The 19,894-nt window shown below is 36.7% G+C and overlaps 1 protein-coding gene across 1 annotated transcript in view; it reads left to right on the top strand.

Annotated features, from left to right (window-relative positions):
• The first annotated feature begins 3,610 nt into the window (after positions 1–3,610).
• HSPA4L (heat shock protein family A (Hsp70) member 4 like) overlaps positions 3,611–19,894 on the top strand; it is a 37,857-nt gene continuing 21,573 nt past the window's right edge. The window contains exons 1-10 of the mRNA XM_032223702.1: positions 3,611–4,223; positions 6,429–6,486; positions 6,867–7,007; positions 7,429–7,551; positions 9,466–9,565; positions 11,083–11,216; positions 11,590–11,834; positions 11,918–11,994; positions 16,566–16,717; positions 17,137–17,243. Coding sequence (XP_032079593.1) covers positions 4,189–4,223; positions 6,429–6,486; positions 6,867–7,007; positions 7,429–7,551; positions 9,466–9,565; positions 11,083–11,216; positions 11,590–11,834; positions 11,918–11,994; positions 16,566–16,717; positions 17,137–17,243 — 1,172 coding nt within the window. The 5' untranslated portion in view covers positions 3,611–4,188. The remainder of the gene's footprint in view (positions 4,224–6,428; positions 6,487–6,866; positions 7,008–7,428; positions 7,552–9,465; positions 9,566–11,082; positions 11,217–11,589; positions 11,835–11,917; positions 11,995–16,565; positions 16,718–17,136; positions 17,244–19,894) is intronic.

The following is a 19,894-nucleotide window of genomic DNA, read 5'->3' as shown; positions in this document are numbered from 1 at the left end:
AATTGGCTGTTGGGCTTTGTGCTATCTCTCTTTATATTATAAAGAAGAACTGACTGCATTCACATACAGTAAAATATTCTTTTTTATTCCAGTGTTTGTTGAAAGAAATGATTGATTGGTTGTATATAGATATAGTCCTCACTTAATAACAGTAATTTGGAGTTTTCTCACTATGAGAATTTTTCTCACTATGTTATGCAGTTGTATGTCATTACGTGACTGCTGCCCAGCAAAGGAACTTCTGGCACTGTTACATTCTTAAATCTTTTTAATTTAAGCATGTTAAGCATTTCATGCTATAAATAATTAAGAGTCAGTTTTCTTTAAAAGTGAACTGCCCATTCTAGGCTGTAGAAATCCACTTGTTAAATAATTGGCTAAGGGCAGAAAAGAGATAAAATTTGTTATATCTCATTATGGCTCAGAAGTGATAGACCCAGTAAAGAGCTTTTTTAAAATACAAATTGGAGTGCAAGGGTCCAATATGATGTATATTCACTTGGTATATTTCTCTCTTAAAGTCCATCTTTTTCTGCATTAAGATTAAGATTTTGACTAAACCTTGACTCCTCCAATTAGCATCAATCTTTAGGGTATGTGTATTCATTTAGGAAGAGGCAACATTTCTTCTGATGTTGAATATATTACATAACATGATTGAACAATGATTTACCGTAACTGAATATGAATATTCAAGTCTGAATATTGCAGACTTGAACTGGCAATACAAGGAATTAGCAATTTAAGTAAATCAAAAGTTCGATTCAAAGCCAAATGCAGGTTGTCTTCAAATTACAACAATTGGGACCAGAATTTCTGTTCCTAAGTGAGGCAGATGTTTAAGTGAGTTGCACTTTTTTTGCCACAGTTGTTAAATGAAGTTGTTAGTTCAAGAACATGGAGGGATAAGCTCAAACTGACAGGAGGGAAGTTCAAAAGTAATATTAGAAAGTATTGTTTCACAGAAAGAGTAGTGGAAGCTTGGAACCTACTTCCAGCAGAGATAGTGGGTCAATCATCAGTAATGGTTGGGAAGATAATTTAATAGTGGACAGCACCATATGGGTTTTTTGGGTCCTGGGCAAATGAGTACATGGGTGAGAGAGATTTGTACCGTCTCTTGGGTCCCGCCTTAGAGCTTTCTGTTCATGTGTAAGGGCAGGTATCATGATTGGTTGTCAGGCTCCCATGGGGCCATGCAGAGGTAACTGTAGGTTGTCAAGTCCCAGGCTTGGTTGAATCTTGCTGGGTGATGATTTAATGAAGAGGGTTGTGTTCTGAAAGGGTTTGGGCAATTCCTATTATGGCTCAATGGCTGGTTTGGATCTGGTTTGGTTTGGATTAATGATCCTGGTTTGGATCTTGAGTGAGGGCTAATCCTATCATGTCCTGAGGATGAAGGTCCTTTGTTTTGTAGAGAAGCTGTCCCAGCCTTTCTGGGGCTATTAACAAACGTGGGGGCTGCTTTCCAAGAGCATGTTTCCTTTTCTCATCCAGGGTGGTATAATATTCTGCCTTTTTAATATTTCCTAGAATATTTCATTCTTCTAGAACAGGGGTGGGTGCTAACTTCCTACACTATAAAAGGGAGTTGGTTGCCAAGTGCCCAAATTGTGAAGTGTGGGGTGACAGTCAATTTTGAGGATGGGTCATGTCAGTTTTCCCAACACTATTGCAACTTCAAATCATCATTAAATGAATGTTGTAAGTCAAAGACTACCTGCATACAAAAACAACTCCCATTTAAGAAAAATAATTAGTGCAAAGCATCAGAAAAATAGAATTTGAAACGTATTACAGACAGTTGTGGGTTATCAGCAAAGTCACAGCCTTCTGCCTGTCCCGTTTATTTGTTCCAGTACACAAGGAAAAGATGGCTGATGGGAGAATACTGTATTTTCATGCAATAATTTGCACCAACTGCAGAATTGCACCAATTGTGGAAAACTGGGGGACACATTAAAATACTGAAAGCCATGGTATTCCCCATGACACTCTATGGAAGCAAAAGTTGAACTTTGAAGAAGCAGGATAGGGACAGTATTGAGATCTTTGAAATATGATGTTGGAGAAAACTCCTGAGAATATTGAGGCAGCCTAAAAAAGCCCCAATAGATTATCAACAAATAAAACCAGAATTCTCACTCCAGGCATATCTCAACATAAATTATTTTATTTTAGACACAGTATGCAAAGACCTAGTTGCCTAGAAGCTGTTGTTGCAAGAAATGTCCTTCTGGGTTCAGCTCCAAGTGGGGAAGAAGACACTGGAGACATGGAGACTGCTTGGAAAGATGGTTTATTGTTGGACAGGGCCACATGGCTTGAGCCCTGACCAGAAAAGGTGATCACATGTTTCAATGTTGATGGAGAAGAAGAGAAGGGCTGAGGAAGGGGCTTGCTAGGCTTTTTATACCCTGTTTAGTCCCACCTCTCTGTTTCCTGTTCCTGTGTAAGAAATGTATTCTGATTGGTTGTCAGACTCCCATGGTGTCATGCAGGGGGCTACTCTCTAGGCTGTTTTGAATCCAGGTATAGATGAGTTCTCAGATGCCATGTGGAGAGTTCCAATATCCCTTCCCCCTGCAGCTGCAGTGGAGAAGTCTTTATTATGTAAAGTGGGCTAGCCTGGCCTTCTCAATGGCCTATTGACAAAGTGTGGATGGGCAGGAAGCTACAGGCAACTATTGTGTCTTTTAAAGCATGTTTCTTTCTTTTCACATCCAGAGAAATATTCTGCCTTTTCAATATTTCCTAGGATATTTCATTTTTCTGGGAGAGGGCTGGATGATAACTTCCCACACTGTAATACTGATAAAGGTGGAAGGAAAGAGAAAGACAACCAACAGAAAAGTAGATTGACTCTGTTATAGCTGCACCACTGGAAGACCTGAAAGATCAAGCAAGGGAGAGATTGTCCAGAAGAAAATCTATTTATGAAGTCACTAAGAATGGATATCAACTTGATAGGACATAATTTATCTGTCAGAGTACATATTCTGTACTCATGTCTTGTATATGCTCATTTACAACATAAGATAATTTTCCCATTGTACTGTTTCTATACTTATACATTTTTTATTCCTTTGAGCGTGAATCACCCAGAGTTTGGTTTTAAGATGAGCAGCTGTTCACATCTTTAAATAAAAACAAATAAATATCCCAATTATTTATATCTTTATTTCCCATTCTGACACATGTACTATTCATCTTCTTTCACAGTCTATTTATTCTTTCGGTGTTGATTTCATATTTCCTGGGTTCTAATAGGGGACGTAAAATACAAAGGAAGTAAAATATTTGAAGGATGATAATAATTTTTGGCTATATAACTGCAAACTGCCCGTAACCGTATTCCGTGCTTCTTCCGCTCTGGGCCTCTGTGACAGTACTTCAGAATAGAACCTCCGAGGCCGAACAGCCAGGAGCTGCAGTTCTGGACTCTGGTCCTTAGAGGACGCCCTACAGAAGCCTCTTTCGCACTCTCCTCACCCGGATTCCAGATCTTTCTCGAACTCCTGAAGGCTAACCGAGGACGCACGGAAACTGCCGATACCCAAGTCGGAATTTCGCGGCGTCCTCGTCTGGCAATCAGCCGCGCCTGCGCAGAAGAGAGAAAGTGCCGGTTGGCGGTTGTTGTTCCGCAGTGACAACGAGCGAGCGATCGAGTCGCCCAGGTGCCGTCTCCCCGCCGCGAGCACTGTCCCGCGAGGGCCCGCCGCAGTAACGCGGAGGAAGGGCTAGGAAGAAGCGGACCGCACCCGCCGCAGTCATGTCTGTGGTGGGCATCGACCTGGGCTTTCAGACTGCTACATCGCGGTGGCGCGGGAGGGGCGGCATCGAGACCAATCGCCATGAGTACAGCGACCGCCTGCACCCCGTGAGTCTTAGCTTCCAACCGGGCTTTGGCAACAGCCTCCGCTCCGGAGGAATTAACGGCGGCTCGTGCTCTTTCCGTTGGCTCCTGACAGCCTCCGCCTCATGAAACCTTTTAAGGAGCTTTCCCCCCCGACGGTGTTGCTCTGCCTACCTTGAAATTACGAGGTTGGACAAGGGACGGTTAGAATTACAAACCTCTCTCTCTCTGGATTATGAGCCGTTGTCATAGTTACAAACCCATAGTAGGTGGGTTCACGCGACATCCTAAGTCGTGGCTCATTGTCGTGTAAACTTGGGAAAGAAGCTGTTATGTATCAAGCATGGAGCATGGATCATGTACGGAGGTAGTTCGGTGTTGTCAATTAACCGTTTCTCAGCTTAGCTTGGGTGTATTTGACTTCCAACTCTTCTTAACTGGTCCTGCTGGATAAGACCACTAGGTTTGTAACGGCCAATGTGGAAGATTGTTATATTGAGACAAAACTAACTTTTCCCGAAGTGTCTTGATCAGTCTTACTTAGAAAGGCTTGGAATTTTCTTGACACTATTTTCACACAAACAGGTGTCCTAGTGCTGAATTTTGTTCTTAATAGTGCTGACATTTTCCAGTTATGTTAGAATTCCAACTTCCAGAATCCCGTTCTTGACTCAAATAGTGTTTTGGATTGGAGAAATAAGGTTTCTCTTTTCCAGAAAGATTTTTCTTCTTTTCACTGAAGTTTGGGTTAAGCAGTAATCTTCAATTTGATAGATTTGAAACTAATTCACCATGAGCTTTAGCCTTCATAGGAGGAGTCAACTTTCTGGTCTCATTTCTCATCTGATTACTTTAAAAAAAAGAGAGAATTGCACATCTAAAACATTGTAGCTCTGTTAAAAAGATGATTTGATACTTAAAATAACTCATATTGCGAAGTTCATGACATCTACTAATCCCACTTTTTTTTTTACTTTTGTCTATTGCCATTTTCCATCCATCCATCACAATAGCATTGAAACAGAAGCACTTTTAAGTTTTTGCAAATAATTCCATGATTTAGCATTTCTTTCTGAACCTCAAAATAATAGTAGTGTGTCTGTTCAGTTAAAAGTATTATAGCTAAGGGCAATTCACAGTAATATGCACCATTTTTGCATAATCAACCTTTGAAATAAGCATGCTACATGAAAGGCTATATAGGGTAAAAGAAGTTGGCCAGTATTTCGTCTTTACTGTTTTGTAGCATTCTTTCCTTTTGCTTGACATGTTATTCTTGTTCTATTGTCTCACTTAACTATCAGGCGTGGAGGGTGGTACCTGGAAAGAGATGATGTGTAGATGATTGTAGAGTACTGCAGAATAGGTAGAATTTGTTCACTCTTCCCTGTTTCCATGGGTTACAACCAGGAGTTGTAAATAGGTACCATCTCTTTGTAGATTTAGCAGAATCAAAAAATTATATAATCAAAAGCACACAATTATTTTTGTGTTCTTTGTTCCTTTGAAAAACAATATCTGTTGTTGCAAACATTCCACCTAGTATATTCTTTAAATTTAGCAAAACTGATAATGAATTGGATATGCAAAAACACGATTGCATGTGAGAGTGAATGAATGTATTTATATATCTGTTGGATCAGACCAAAATTCATCTTGTTCTATATATTCCCAAAATCAAAAACAGGACTTCAAAATAACTTATCTTTTGCTTAGCCTTACTCTTTACTATTAGGAAGAGGCTTTTTTGCTATATCTGGACGTTAACAGCTGTTTTATGCTCCTGCAATTTACAGTGTTTTATAAATAAATAAGAATTTATCTTGCGGCTTTAAACTTTAGGATCTTGGATAATTTGCAAACATTTTAAAACTCAATAATTCATGATTATCCTTATATCTAGTTCAGTTAAAACGTTTATTTTACAACGACCCAGATTGTTGGGGGCAATGTAAACTGCTTAGAGTGGACTGTAAAGTACTATGAAGCGGTATATAAGTCTAAATCAGGGGTGTCAAACTCACAGTTACATCATGACGTATCATGACTTTTTTCCCCTTCGCTAAAACAGGAATGAAGGTGGCCAGTGTGTGACGCATTTGGCCCGTGGGCCATGAATTTGACACTCCTGGTCTAAGTGCTATTGCTACTTATCAATGACTTACATTGCTGATTCTCATGTATATCCTTGAAGATTCTTTCTGTATTATCGTTTTTTATTTTCTGAGGTCAAAATATATTGGTGAGATTAGATTTGTCTCTGAAAGGGGGCTGCTTATGATTCATTGTTGGGTTCTCTGCTCTGTGGAATCAGGCTAGCTTTAACACCACCACTTTCCATTATTAAATATTGAATTTGTTTCATATTGATTGTTTTGAATCAAGCTCAACTTTTGTAGACAAACTTCCCTGACTAGTTCACATGACTGAAATTTACATATATCTATGTTTAGTGTATATAGGGATTGCAAACTCATTTTTTTCTGCTTTCAGATTGATGAATCTTTCACAGCCCTATTGGTAACAATTTGATTTCTTCGTGCACATTTATAGAGTATCTGTTGTTTTACAGAGCCTGTATATCTTTGGGATCCAAAGCCAGGACTATTGGAAATGCAGCAAAAAGCCAGGTAAACAAGTTTATAATTATTTGCAGCAGTTCTTACCTTTTAAAAAGAAAATTTATTCACAAAACTCCCTTTAAATCAAAAGCATTGATAGTATTACCACCAGTGGACACTATGAACTTACACTATATTGCCAAAAATATTTGCTCACCCATCCACATAATCAGAATCATTTGTGAGCGAATACTTTTGGCAATATAGTGTCGGTATTTATGTCTTACATAAAATAAAATCTTATTTACAGTACTAAAGAATTATAAATCCATAATAAGAATGGGATATTGTTTTTAACTAATAAATTAATAAAACTATTGAAAAACTGTAAGATGAACGGAACTTTAATATGAACATGCAAAATTAATACCGTAATATTATTTTGACAGGTTATCACAAATATTAAGAATACATTACATGGATTTAAAAAGCTGCATGGGAGAGCATTTAATGATCCCTTTATAAAGTCTGAGAAAGAGAAACTGCCATATGAGCTTCAGAAATTACCTAATGGAAGTGTAGGAGTGAAGGTGAGCATAGAACCTTCTCTTATGATGTCTGCTGGCAGAATACACAGAACAATACATTTTAAGATCTGGTCCTTTGCCAACTGGCAAGGAGGGAGAGGGAGAGGGAATAGTTACATGCGAGTGGCATGTGAACGCATAGGTGCAGCTCCATTTGTGTGAACAGCAGATTCATACACTCACCACTCGCATAAATGGAGCTGTGCAGATGCACACAGTCGCCCATGCAAGTGGAGCTGCACACATGCTTCTGAAGGCCCAGTAGTGCGTCGTGGCCTGAGGGTTGGGGACCCCTGTTTTCACATATCTCAGCAAATAGAGGATGCTAGAAATAATAAAATGAGTGTAACATCTTTGTCAACATGATTGCCTACTATGTATTCTAGTTCGTTATTAATTTATTTGGATGTTTTTTAAACTCTAGGTACGTTATTTGGATGAAGAGAGATTATTTGCTATTGAACAAGTTACTGGTATGCTATTAGTTAAGCTTAAGGAGACATCAGAAAGTGCACTTAAAAAGCCTGTAGCAGATTGTGTCATATCCGTAAGTTTTTATAATGATATACTTATAAAATAATAGTTATATAACATTTGGAATGATTAGATTATAACATGTTCCTGGAAAGTCAGCTCTGTTTATTTGATTTGGTTTGTTTGCTGCTCATCTCGTGACTCTGAGCAGCTTATAACATTAAACTATAAGCTAATAAAGTTTTGTTTCCTAGATAGTCTTTTCTGATTTCTCAATTACTGATAATGAAATGTGTAAACAGTAAGCAGTTTCATACATACTGTATATACTCAAGTATAAGCCTAGTTTTTCAGCCCTCTTTTTGGGCTGAAAAAAGCCGCCTCGGCTTATACTCGAGTCAGTGAAAAATTTGCCCGAAATGGAGGAGAAAAAGGGGCGGGGCCATGCCGCTGGGTGATACTCGTGAATGGCCCAGTGCCCCTGTGAGTTTCCCTTCCCTCTGTGTCAGTTTGCCGCGCAGCGCGCACCGCACCATCCCCCCTCCTCACGTTCTAATGTAATGCAGGGCTGTCTTACGATTCCCCTTCCTCCCCCTCCTGCCGCTCTGCAACGATGTCCCACCTCCTCCTTGTTATGGCAAGCAGCCACATAGCGATGTCCCACCTCCTCTGGTACAGTGATCCAATGATAGGAATCACTGTGCCGTGTGTCATAGGAGGCGGGACATCGCTCCCGCGGCTGCACGGGACATCATCATCACAGCGGGACATTAGCATCATGAGGTGAGTGAAGTATTTCATTGAATACACCGCTAGTTTACTGTTTTTCTTTGAAATAAATATTCAAAAACATTATTGGTATCTATTTTTATTTTTAAAATTTACCGGTAGCTGCTGCATTTCCCACCCTAGGCTTATACTCGAGTCAATAACTTTTCCAGTTTTTTGTGGTAAAATTAGGTGCCTCGGCTTATATTCGGGTCGGCCTATACTCGAGTATATACGGTAGTAGACACTTGATAAGCTAAAGTCTGCCGAAATTCAGACATATAGATTTAGGATGTTCATTACATGTGCTGAAAATTGATTGCTTTGAGGCAAAGTAAATAATTCATATTGTTCATTCCCTCTCATTGTTTTGTGGCCAGCCCATCATGAAACTCGCATACATTGTTGATATTTTACAAAAAAACCAATTACCAAATAATACATTACGTTTTACACCTAAGTTGCTTAATTAGTTATTAGCTTACATGTGTTGCAGGTAGAGGGTTTGCTCCAGGCATTACAGGTAGTCCTCAACTCATAACATTTGATTTAGTGATTTTTCAAAGTTACAATGACACTGAAAAAAATGTCTTATGACCGTTTTTCACATTTACCACCATTGCAGCATCTCTATGATCACATAACCCTCTCTTGCAACTTTCTGACACGCAAAGTCAATTGGAAAGCCAAACTAACTTGGGAACTACAGTAATTCACTTAATAACTGTGGCAAGAAAGGTTGTAAAATGAGGCAAAATTCACTCAACAAATGTCTCACTTAGCACTAGAAATGTTGGGCTCAATTGTGGTTGTAAGCCAAGAACTACCCACATATGTACAGATTATTCATGAACTCATCTTTATTGAAATATAGACTGCTACTCAGCTCCCTTTCTCTTCTCAAGCTGGCATTTTGTGGAAAAGCAAAAGTTGAAAATAGGAAATATGTACAGCCAAAATATGTCTTTCTGCAGCATTGAGATCTAATTTGATTTAAGGCCTCATAGAGCCATAAAATTATTCCAAACGAATCCATTGGAAATAGTGTAATCTATAGCCTATTAATACTGAAATATTGGATTAATTGGCACAAATATATTTAAATTTCATATTTCAGGATTATAATTTAAGTTTTTGTAATAGCATAAGCTACCTGTAGAAAACTCATTAGAAAGATGAATATGGTAAAATTAATTTAATAGAAAACATTTTTCCACAGATCCCAAGCTTTTTTACTGATGCTGAGCGAAGATCTGTTATAGCAGCAGTGCAAGTGGCAGGTTTAAATTGCTTGAGACTAATGAATGAAACTACAGCAGGTAAATTTATGTTTTACTTGTTATATATAGTAGTTTTGCTTTTTAAACAAATTTAAGATTATACCGTATACAACTAAATACTGGGGTTTACTCACAAGTAAACTATCCTCTAGTATGAGTGATTTCTACTAAAATAAGTATTGTAAATTCTTGAAGCAACATTAATGAACATCTGTTCAGAAATCTACCACAATAAGTTAAATATGACTAATATAACAGTTCTAGGATAGCATTTATAAACAAATTTGCTCAATGCTTTTGTTTCCAAGGTTGAAAACTGGCTTTATTTTGTGTAAGTAAATGAGACATTAATACTGTACCAAAAATCACTTGAATTCAATTCAATTCAATTCAATTTATTAAATTTATATGCCGCCCTTTTCCCCCGAAGGGGACTCAGGGCGGCTCACAACTCGAACCGGGGAGGGGAATAGACAAAAGATTTAAAAGCAACAACATAACAATATATAATTTAAAAACTCACAACATCATACCATTCGAGACGGGAGCAACAGCTCTTTAGCCCCAGCCTGTCGGAACAACCAGGTTTGAGGGGCTTTGTGGAAGGCCTGGAGGGTGGTGAGGGTTCGAATCTCCACGGGGAGTTCGTTCCAGAGGGTCGGAGCAGCCAGCAGAGAAGGCTCTCCTCCGGGTAGTCGCCAGTCGACACTGGCCGGCGGATGGGATTCGGAGGAGGCCTAATCTGTGGGATCTACTCGGTCTATTGGAGGTAATTTGGCAGCAGGCCACACTGTTGTATCCTCACCATTTTTATAAGGACTGACTGCAAGAGATAAGTTTTTAAGTTTCACGAGCGAGGCAAATTCCTTCATATTATGCCATTTTTAACTATAAGTAATTTCAATGAGTTGTAAGAATATCATTAGAACATAAGTAAGAAAAATGAATGTTCTGGAGTATCTTATAATTTGACAATATTAAAAGAAAAATAAATGGCATTTTGAAAATTTAGGAGCAGCCTTCAGATGTGAACTTAGCAAATGTGGATTGCCAAGCACAAGGGTAAAGGACTGGCAGGAAAAAAAATAAACTGTTTCCCTTAAAAGTTTCAAAATATTTTAAAATGATCAAACGGTATTGTTTCCCTAAAGCTAATTGATTTATTTTAGAAAATATTTTTTGAAATTATCAAGGTACACTATATTGCCAAAAGTATTCACTCGCCCATCCACATAATCAGAATCAGTTGTGAGCGAATACTTTTGGCAATAAAGTGTATATGAAACTGTTCCATCTTGAAATATTTCAGTGTTCCCATTCCATTTTTTCCAAGCATATGAAATTTCAGTAAATCTGATTGGTTTGTTACGTTCCCAAAGTAGTTAGAATAATAGTTTTGCACATAACTAGTTATAGCGCAACCAATATTTTGAAGCTAATTGTTTCTGATATTAGAACATTGAAAACCCTGCAACCCTGACTTGGTTTTTCATAACTCTATAAGTTATTTTTAAAGCTTTTCTACTTCATAGAATTTACTCTTTACATTCTTGCAGTTGCTTTAGCCTATGGAATTTATAAACAGGATCTACCAGCCCCAGACGAGAGACCAAGGAATGTGGTTTTTGTAGACATGGGACATTCTGCCTACCAGATTTCTATTTGTGCTTTTAACAAAGGAAAATTGAAGGTAAATTGTTGAAGCAACATATAAATAAGAAAGATAAAACAGGATAAAAAATAAGTTAAAACAGAAAATAAATAAATTCCATCTTACTCAGAATTGCCTATATACTCAGATGCTACCTTAATAGCTCTTAGGTCCTTGGTTAGGACTTGAACTATTAAGTTTTATCAGTCTCAGACTGTCAATTGAATTGAAGATTAAATCTTAAATAATAATAGTTATAATAATAAGGATAAGGATGTAATGCCAGCAGATTTATACAGTGGATTATTCTTGCACTGACACTGCATTAGACTTCTATTTGCATTATCTAACCACAAGTCTTTTTCTTTCTTGCTTGCTTTTATGTTCCTTATTATTGTGCTTAATTTCATAGGTACTTGCTACTACATTTGATCCCTTTTTGGGTGGTAGAAACTTTGATGATGCTTTGGTAGATTATTTCTGTGAAGAGTTCAGGATGAAATATAAACTTAATGTTAAGGACAATGGTCGAGCATTGCTGCGGTTATACCAGGAATGTGAAAAACTGAAGAAGCTGATGAGTGCAAATACTTCTGATCTTCCAGTAAACATAGAATGCTTTATGAATGACGTTGATGTCTCTAGCAAAATGAACAGGTACCATATTCATTGTATAAAGTGGGAATTATGAGATAACCATTTTTATGCCTGAAATATTTAATATTCTTTTCTCAAAACAGGGCTCAGTTTGAACAATTGTGTGCATCTCTTCTGGCCAGAGTAGAACCTCCTTTGAGAGCAGTGATGGAACAAGCTAGTAAGTAAATGCTGCAACAGCTTATTTTGAATGCTTATATTTAATATACAGGCTTCTGCTTGCTACTGTAGATCATGCCTATCACATTGAATATTCTTTAATTTTTTAATGTCTATGGACATTGAAAAAATAATATTTTGGCATTGGTGTTCTTACAAAGTTAGGTATGTGTGATTCTATCAGGTACAGAAAAGATGCTAAAAAGAAGGGAGGAGCCGAAGTCGCGACGACACGACGTGCAATCTCAGTGCTCTGAGATCGCAGTCGACACTTTTGTCTCTGGGTGGTCCAAATGGACCTAAACCATCCCGTAGAGATTGTGAACAGGAAGAATACATCTTACTGATCACGGACATCCCAAAGTCTCTGATTGATCCAAGAGAAGCTCTTCAAGCCGGTGACAAAAAATCCAGCCAAATGGCTGATGAGGTCGGGGCGGCTCCAAAATGGAAGGATATGGAAAGAGAAAGTGTTTTCAGCTGGTGAGGAATTTTTACTGTTTTAAAACTGACTGCCTATAAAAAAAACCTTAAAATTAATTTAAATTGGAGAACAGAATAAATAAGCGGCTGAATTAAATTTGGGCTGGTTTTGAACAGTGGTTTATCTTACTTTTTAAATGCTATTTTTACAGATCGAATTTATGTAAGCCTTTTAAAACGAATGGATTAAGTTTCCTTCTATTTTTTTTTCTTTGACTATTCTCCGTAATCTATGGACTAAAACTCTCCTCTTTCATTACTGTGGGTGTTTTTCTAACTCATTTAAGATTCGGTCCTTTTTTTAAACTTGAAATACAAAGATACAAAAAGAAACAAAGAAATGGTAACATTGTAACGCTGCTACTCGGAAGCTAGATGTTTGTGTATTGCAAACGAAATACTTTTTTCACTGATTATCCTGGCTTGGCACTTCAAGGACTCACAGCTTGTTTATAGAGAGATAAGAAGAAAAACACACAGATGTTCCTTTGAAGTAGATTCTTAACCAGAGAAAGGTGAAATGTTATTGTGATGCTTAATTCTGCTAAAACCTTCTAAGCTAGAGTAGCAGTGTTTGTCAGCTGGAAATCATGGCACAATTTCAACACCAGAAAGAAGTTTTAAATCTGCAAAAGATACTCTCAGAAATACAGAAACTATCAAATACAAATGAGAGGATAGAGAAGAAGTTGGATTACTTAGTGCATCTAACAGTAAAATATGACGGAGAAGTTGAAGATGTTCATCAAATGGAAAAAGTAGCGGATAAAATCAAAAAAATCAAAGAGGAAAATGAATATAAAGAAATTAAAATTGCTGATATTTATGGTGATTGGTTTGTTTCTGAAAATGGAAAGCGTGGCATACTGAAAGAGGAGTTAAATGGAGGGGAAACCTACCCCAGATGGGAAGATACAGAAGAGGAAAAAATAAAAGAATTTATGGATTTAAAGAGAGAAATCCTATTAGCAATAGTTTTGATAACACCACCGACAATCAAAGATAAGCAGATTAAGGAAACAGAAGAAGGGCATCGAAATTACATGAGAGATTTTATAAGCAAAGAGTTGCTAAGAGGAGTCCATACAAAGCTGATTAAGGAGATGATTAGAGGACTGACGCCACAAATGGCAGAAGATATGACACTGTTTTGTTACTGGAAAGATACAGGTTGATAGATGGAAGAGTATAATTTAAACTAGCGAAATTTAGCGAAATTTTGTGATAATATAGTTAAATAAATAATTGATAATGATAATAATGTATACAATGTGTAGTGTTATGATAAGTAATAACTGGATATGAATATTGAATGGTACCCATGAAAGGAAGATTAGAAACCCTTTTGGATTATAATAATAAAAAAAAAGAATTAAGTTAGATTCAGTTAAGTCTTGATTACTAGGGGGAAAAATGATATGATGCAGGATATAGTCAAATAAAGGAGGGATAATGATAATAACGTATATATATGTATGGGTACAATATAAGGAAATGAGATGTAAATTGTAAACAGTGATTTGGAAAGAAGGATAGAAAACTTTGTTATTAAATATTATGGATGTTTAGCTAGAATAGGACAAGGATTTAGTGTCATTGGAGGATTTTAGAGATAGTAAATGAAATGCCAGTATGTGGTTATGTATTAAATCGTGGTATATTTTATGATGAAGGACGTTTAAACAACTATAGTCAAATGAAAATGGAGGTATGATGACGGTAACACGTATAAATATCTGAGTTAAAATACTTGAGTTAATATGAATTATGCTTGATGATTGTGGAAGAGATACATGAAAGTTTTTTTTATAACCAACTGATACACTTTCTACAGTATGTAAAAAAGGAAGGTTTTATGTGTTGTGTTTGTTTTGAAAATAAAAAATAAAAAAACGTTAATAATAATAAAAAAAGAAAAGATGCTAATAAGATGAGGGAAGAAAAAAAAATTATCTAGATCAGGGGTGTCAAACACAAGGCCCGTGGGCCTGGAAAATGTAAGGGGCCAGCCCACATTGCCTCAGCCCGGTCTACCCAATGCAAAGAGGAAATATCAGGCAGTGTGGCTTCAGCCCGATCTACCCAGTGCGAAGAGGAAACATGCCAGCAGTTTGGGGTGTGGCATCAAGCTGGCCATGCCTACCCAGTCAGCCATGCCCAGTGAATGGAGTCAAGCTGGCCACACCCACCCAGTTATCCATACCCACCCGGCCCGTCAACCACAGCCCTGATGTAGCCCTCAGTGAAATTGAGGTTGACACCCCTGATCGAGATAGAAAAATGGCATCCAATATAATAGATTAGAAACCAAATAAGAGAAGAAAAACATGCAAAGTATGGCTTCTAGATTTTTTTTAATCCCCTAATAGTTTTGCTCTGTCATGTGACAAAGAGGAAGGAAAGGTTCTAAGATTGCAGGAGTTGGTAATATGCTGAGCAGCTGCCAAATTGCCTCTTCCCTAAGGAATGCATTTGAGGAAATTTTTGGATTTTTTTTTTTTATGCTCTAGTTTCTGGTCTGAGCCAGTCTATTTTTGAACTTGATCTTTCTTTTGTTTAGTTCTTCACATCAAATTTGATCCAATCCTACTTAGTTTTTAGACTATCATCATGCTAATGGACAGGCAGACAGACAGAGTCCTAATTGTATTTGAATACTCTGTTGGTTTGGAAAGAAAATAAAATGTGCTGGAAGGAAAATTTGGTAGAAGATTGGGAAAGAAGAGCTAGACTGTACATATACAGATTCAGATCTAACACTGAATAAGCAACCAAAATCATGAGTCTCAAGAAATTAAGTAATAGGACCTTGGGATTCATAGACTTTGTAGAGATTAGGATAGTATAGTCAAGTAGCCGGCACAAGTGTACAGTAAAAGATGAAAATAATCAAAACTAAAGGGGGGGGGAGAGAGAAAATTTACCTTATATTTTATACTTGTCAATAATCACTAGTTTGCTACAGTTCATTTGTTAAATGGTAGTTCTCATTATTTGACCATCACTTTAAAATATTGTACCATGCACCTGCAGAGCACAGTGTTTCTGGTTATACTGTATAAGTTCAGTATAGGACATCTGTGTATCCATTCTCCTGATGGTCCCAAAGCTCATTTAAGATTCTGATGGTTTTCATTTCCACAGATAATGGTTTAAGTATAGCCAATCTGGATGAAGACAAGCATTTTATCATAAATGTTTTCATTTTTTTTCCTATTCCAATAATAATCATAATAGAAGTAAAAATCAGAGTAGAGCAAAACAAATGAAGTTTGCATTAAAATCTTGTGGTTTGAAATGCTTCTTTTTTAGGATTCTAGTTCTAGTCTGAGCACTTCATGGTCCTTGAACACATTTTTCTTTTATAGAACTGTTTTGAGACCTTGTCCTGAAATTGCTTTATTTTTGTTAAAATATGCCCGTTTCTTCAGAAGTTGGGGTTCTCATAAATTTCCTTAGACTTTTCTTCTACTGGATATCAATTTTGGTTACGGAAACATGAACATTTGCAATCAGAACAGCAGAAATCCTAATAACCTAGGATGTAGCTGAAAAACAAAAGTTAATATTAAAGAAAAATTATCCAATATGTCTGCTTACTTTACAGTTGTCTCTTTAGAGAGCCAAGAAAGGCATATATCATATTTGGGGCCTTTTTGTCTTTTTTAATAAAACTGAACAGCTCAAACGACCTTTTGCCAGATGTTACTCCTCACTGCCAATTTAGTACCGTACACTATACCATATTTATTTTTATTATCATCTATTTTCATTATGTATTCACTTCTGCTAGGCTCTGGAACCTAGCAGATAGCTTCCTATGTTATATGTGGCATTAATTTCTCATTATTATTTTGGCATGCTTATCTAATTCTTAGAGTCCTATTACCTATAAGAATGGTAAGTATATTTTTGAAATAGAATTTCCACAAGTATTCAGTAGTTTTTAATGTTAACAGAAGAGACATGCCAATGTATGATAGAGAAACTGCTTCCATTCTTGCAGTCTTTCCACCAAATGAACCCATTCCCTCTAAAATTGATGATATTTTGCATCCATAAAAACAAATTATCTCATTTGTCTCCTAGAACTACAGCGTGAAGATATTTACAGTGTAGAAATAGTAGGTGGAGCAACTCGTATTCCAGCTGTGAAGGAAGAGATTTGCAATTTTTTCTGTAAAGAGATAAGTACCACATTAAATGCAGATGAAGCTGTTGCAAGGGGTTGTGCATTACAGGTGTGTTAACTGGTTTTCTTTTCAGTATAACTACTTAAATTTCTTGGTCTTGCAAATTTATCAAAAGAAGCATGCTATAATTACATTAATCTTTACATTAAGGAGTTGAAGGTAACACAGCTATTTAACCAATTTAACAAAAATTAAATTATATATATATATTTTAAATTAATCATTTTGACTAATCCTGAATCTGTTCTCTGAAACAGCTGATCTCTGTTTGTGAGCAATGTTACATCTCTTGTATAATTTTTCTGGTCACAGAAAAAAAGTTACTAGTCATCTCCAACATCATAGATTTTGCCACAACAATTTTTCTAAGGTTTTATAATTGTGAAGCTAAAATGTTATAAGTACCTCATAAATAAAATAAACATGTACCAGACACATGTCTGAGTGATACTCCATTTCTTTTCTAGTGTGCAATTCTGTCCCCAGCATTTAAAGTTCGTGAATTTTCCATCACAGATGTTGTTCCTTACTCAATTACTCTGAGGTGGCAATCATCTTATGAGGAAGGAACAGGGTAAGAGTTTTGAGATTTAAAAATATGAAATAACTAAGTAGATAGTATATCTATAAACAAAAGTAGGTTAGATTTGCCATTTGTTAACTTTGTACAAGTATTATTTGTATGAATTATAAATTATAAAGTCCACTGATTTATACATTAAAAACTATTACATAATTTCTTTATCTTGTAAAGAAATACAATTCTTCATGTTTTTATTTTCCTTGAAGAGCAGAGCCCCCCAATCCTTTTGCTATTCACATTATAGTAAGCATTCGTCTCACGTTCCTTTTATGAGCATTTCCAAAATTTGTTTTGGCAAAGACAAGGCATTCCCATCTCATCTTTTCTATGAATATGACATTCATGCTCATTGTGGGATGAGAAGGCAATAACTACTGAGCATTGGGATAAAATAATTTTGAAGCTTAACATAACTCTGTTTTTCTAAGTACTCAGATACTTACATGTGAAAAAGAAAGTACACCCTCTTTGACAAAGTTTTATGGTGTTACATATCAGGACATAGTAAAAATCATCTAGTTTTCTAGTTCTTAAGAGTAGGTAATGCAAGCTCAGATGAACAACCACACATGGCATATTACACCATGTCATCATTTATTTTACAAAAAGAAAGCAAAAATGGAGAAGCCATGTGTGAAAACTATACTTCAGGGTTCAACAGCTTGCAGCAATAACTTGGACCGTAATCGTTTTCTATATGACTTTCTCAGTCTTTCACTTAGTTGTGGAGGAATTTTGGTCCACTCTTGTTTACAACGTTGTTTCAGTTCAACAAGCTGAAACCATCACTTCACTACCACTGTGCTTGATGGTTCTCGTTAAATGCATTTTTTATTTTTCCATTTTCATTTCGTACAGTCACATATATACTGTACATAACCGGGGCCATATAACATTAAACAATAAACACAGCCATTCCTCTTGTCAATAATACCCCCCAAAATAGAAACCCAATGTACCTCTTCGACCATCCATACACCCTTTCTTACGCCCCCCTTCAACTTTCCATCTTCCCTCCTTCATTCCCCTCTACCCTACTTCCCCTCCCCCTCTACCACTCCTCTCTCCCGGTACACTCCCTCCCTTCTCACCCTCCCTCCAATCCTCTCTCCCACCCTCTCTACCCCTCTTTCTTCTATCCCTCTACTCCTCCCTTCAGTGTATTTCTACTATCTATTAATGTATTCAGCTTGTCCTATTTTTACAGTGGAATTAAAGAGCAACAGTATACAAGTGCAGTCGCGTTACTTTGAGATCTAACACATACTAAATATCCCCCCTCCCCCCTAACACCCCACCTCCCTTCCCCCCCGACTTCCCAGAACTCGTACACGGTATAGATTTTTAACAAACACAGTCTAAAATATATTAAGACGAAATAAAAAAAAGAAGTTGATAACATCTCTGCATTGAACTCAGCTTCTTCATGTTACACTAACTTTGAGCAGTTTAGATTATTCCTAATCTTAAGGATAAGCTATCTGGAATTTCTTAGTCCCGTATTTGTTTTGTATATAGTCAATCCATTTTTTCCAGTCTCGTTTATATCTCTCATTTGAATGGTCTTTAAGATATGCCGATATTTTAGCCATCTCGGCTAGGTTTGTAACTTTCAATGTCCATTCTTGAGTTGTAGGCAAGTCTTCCTTCTTCCAGTATTGCGCCACCAACAGTCTTGCTGCCGTTATTAGGTGCAGAACCAAATTAGTCTCTACCGCTGTAGTCAGTACATATACCTAGTAAAAATAACTGAGGAGTAAACTTTATCCTTCTTTTAAAGATATTTTGCATAATCCACCACATTTTTATCCAAAATGCCTTAACCTTTTGACAAGTCCACCATATATGAAAATATGTAGCATCGAGAGAACCACATCTCCAACATTTAGGCTGTACATTCAGATACATAGAAGCCAGCTTTTTAGGATCTAAATGCCATCTATAAAACATCTTATAAAAATTTTCTCTCAGGTTTTGTGCTTGTGTGAATTTCACATTTCTTACCTATATTCTTTCCCATGTGTCCAACATTATTGGTTCCTCAATATTTTGAGCCCACTTTATCATACAATCTTTAACTAATTCTGTTTCCGAATCCATCTGTATTAATACATTATATATCCTCTTTATATGCATTAAACTTTGATCTCTTATTTGTTTAAACAAATTATCCTCAACTTGGATAAAACCAGTTTTTTGGTCTATTTTCCACCTGGCCTGTAATTGGCCATACTGGAACCATGTTTGAACTACCTTCTCCTCTTTCAGTACCTCTAAAGATTTTAGTTGTAGAACCCCCCTTTCCAAAGTGAGAAGTTGTCTGTAGGTGGTTCTATCCTGTTTTTGTGCTATATTCATATTTTCAATTGCATGTCTAGGAATTGCCCACATGGGTAACTTGTCATTTAGTTTATATTGATATTTTTTCCAGACCCGCAGTAAAGCATTTCTTAAGATATGACTTTTAAAATTCTTATCCAATTTTTTGTTGAATAACAAGTAAGCATGCCAACCATATACCAGATCGTGTCCCTCGATATTCAGTATTCTATCGTTGGTTAAATGGGTCCAATCGCTAATTGCGGATAGCGCCACTGCATCATAATTTAATTTTAGGTTAGGTAATTTCAAGCCTCCTCTCT

Source organism: Thamnophis elegans, chromosome 9, assembly GCF_009769535.1.
Source record: "Thamnophis elegans isolate rThaEle1 chromosome 9, rThaEle1.pri, whole genome shotgun sequence".
Classification (NCBI taxonomy): Eukaryota; Metazoa; Chordata; class Lepidosauria; order Squamata; family Colubridae; genus Thamnophis; species Thamnophis elegans.
Note: the sequence above shows the minus strand (reverse complement) of the source record. Positions and strands in the feature narration are given on the sequence as shown.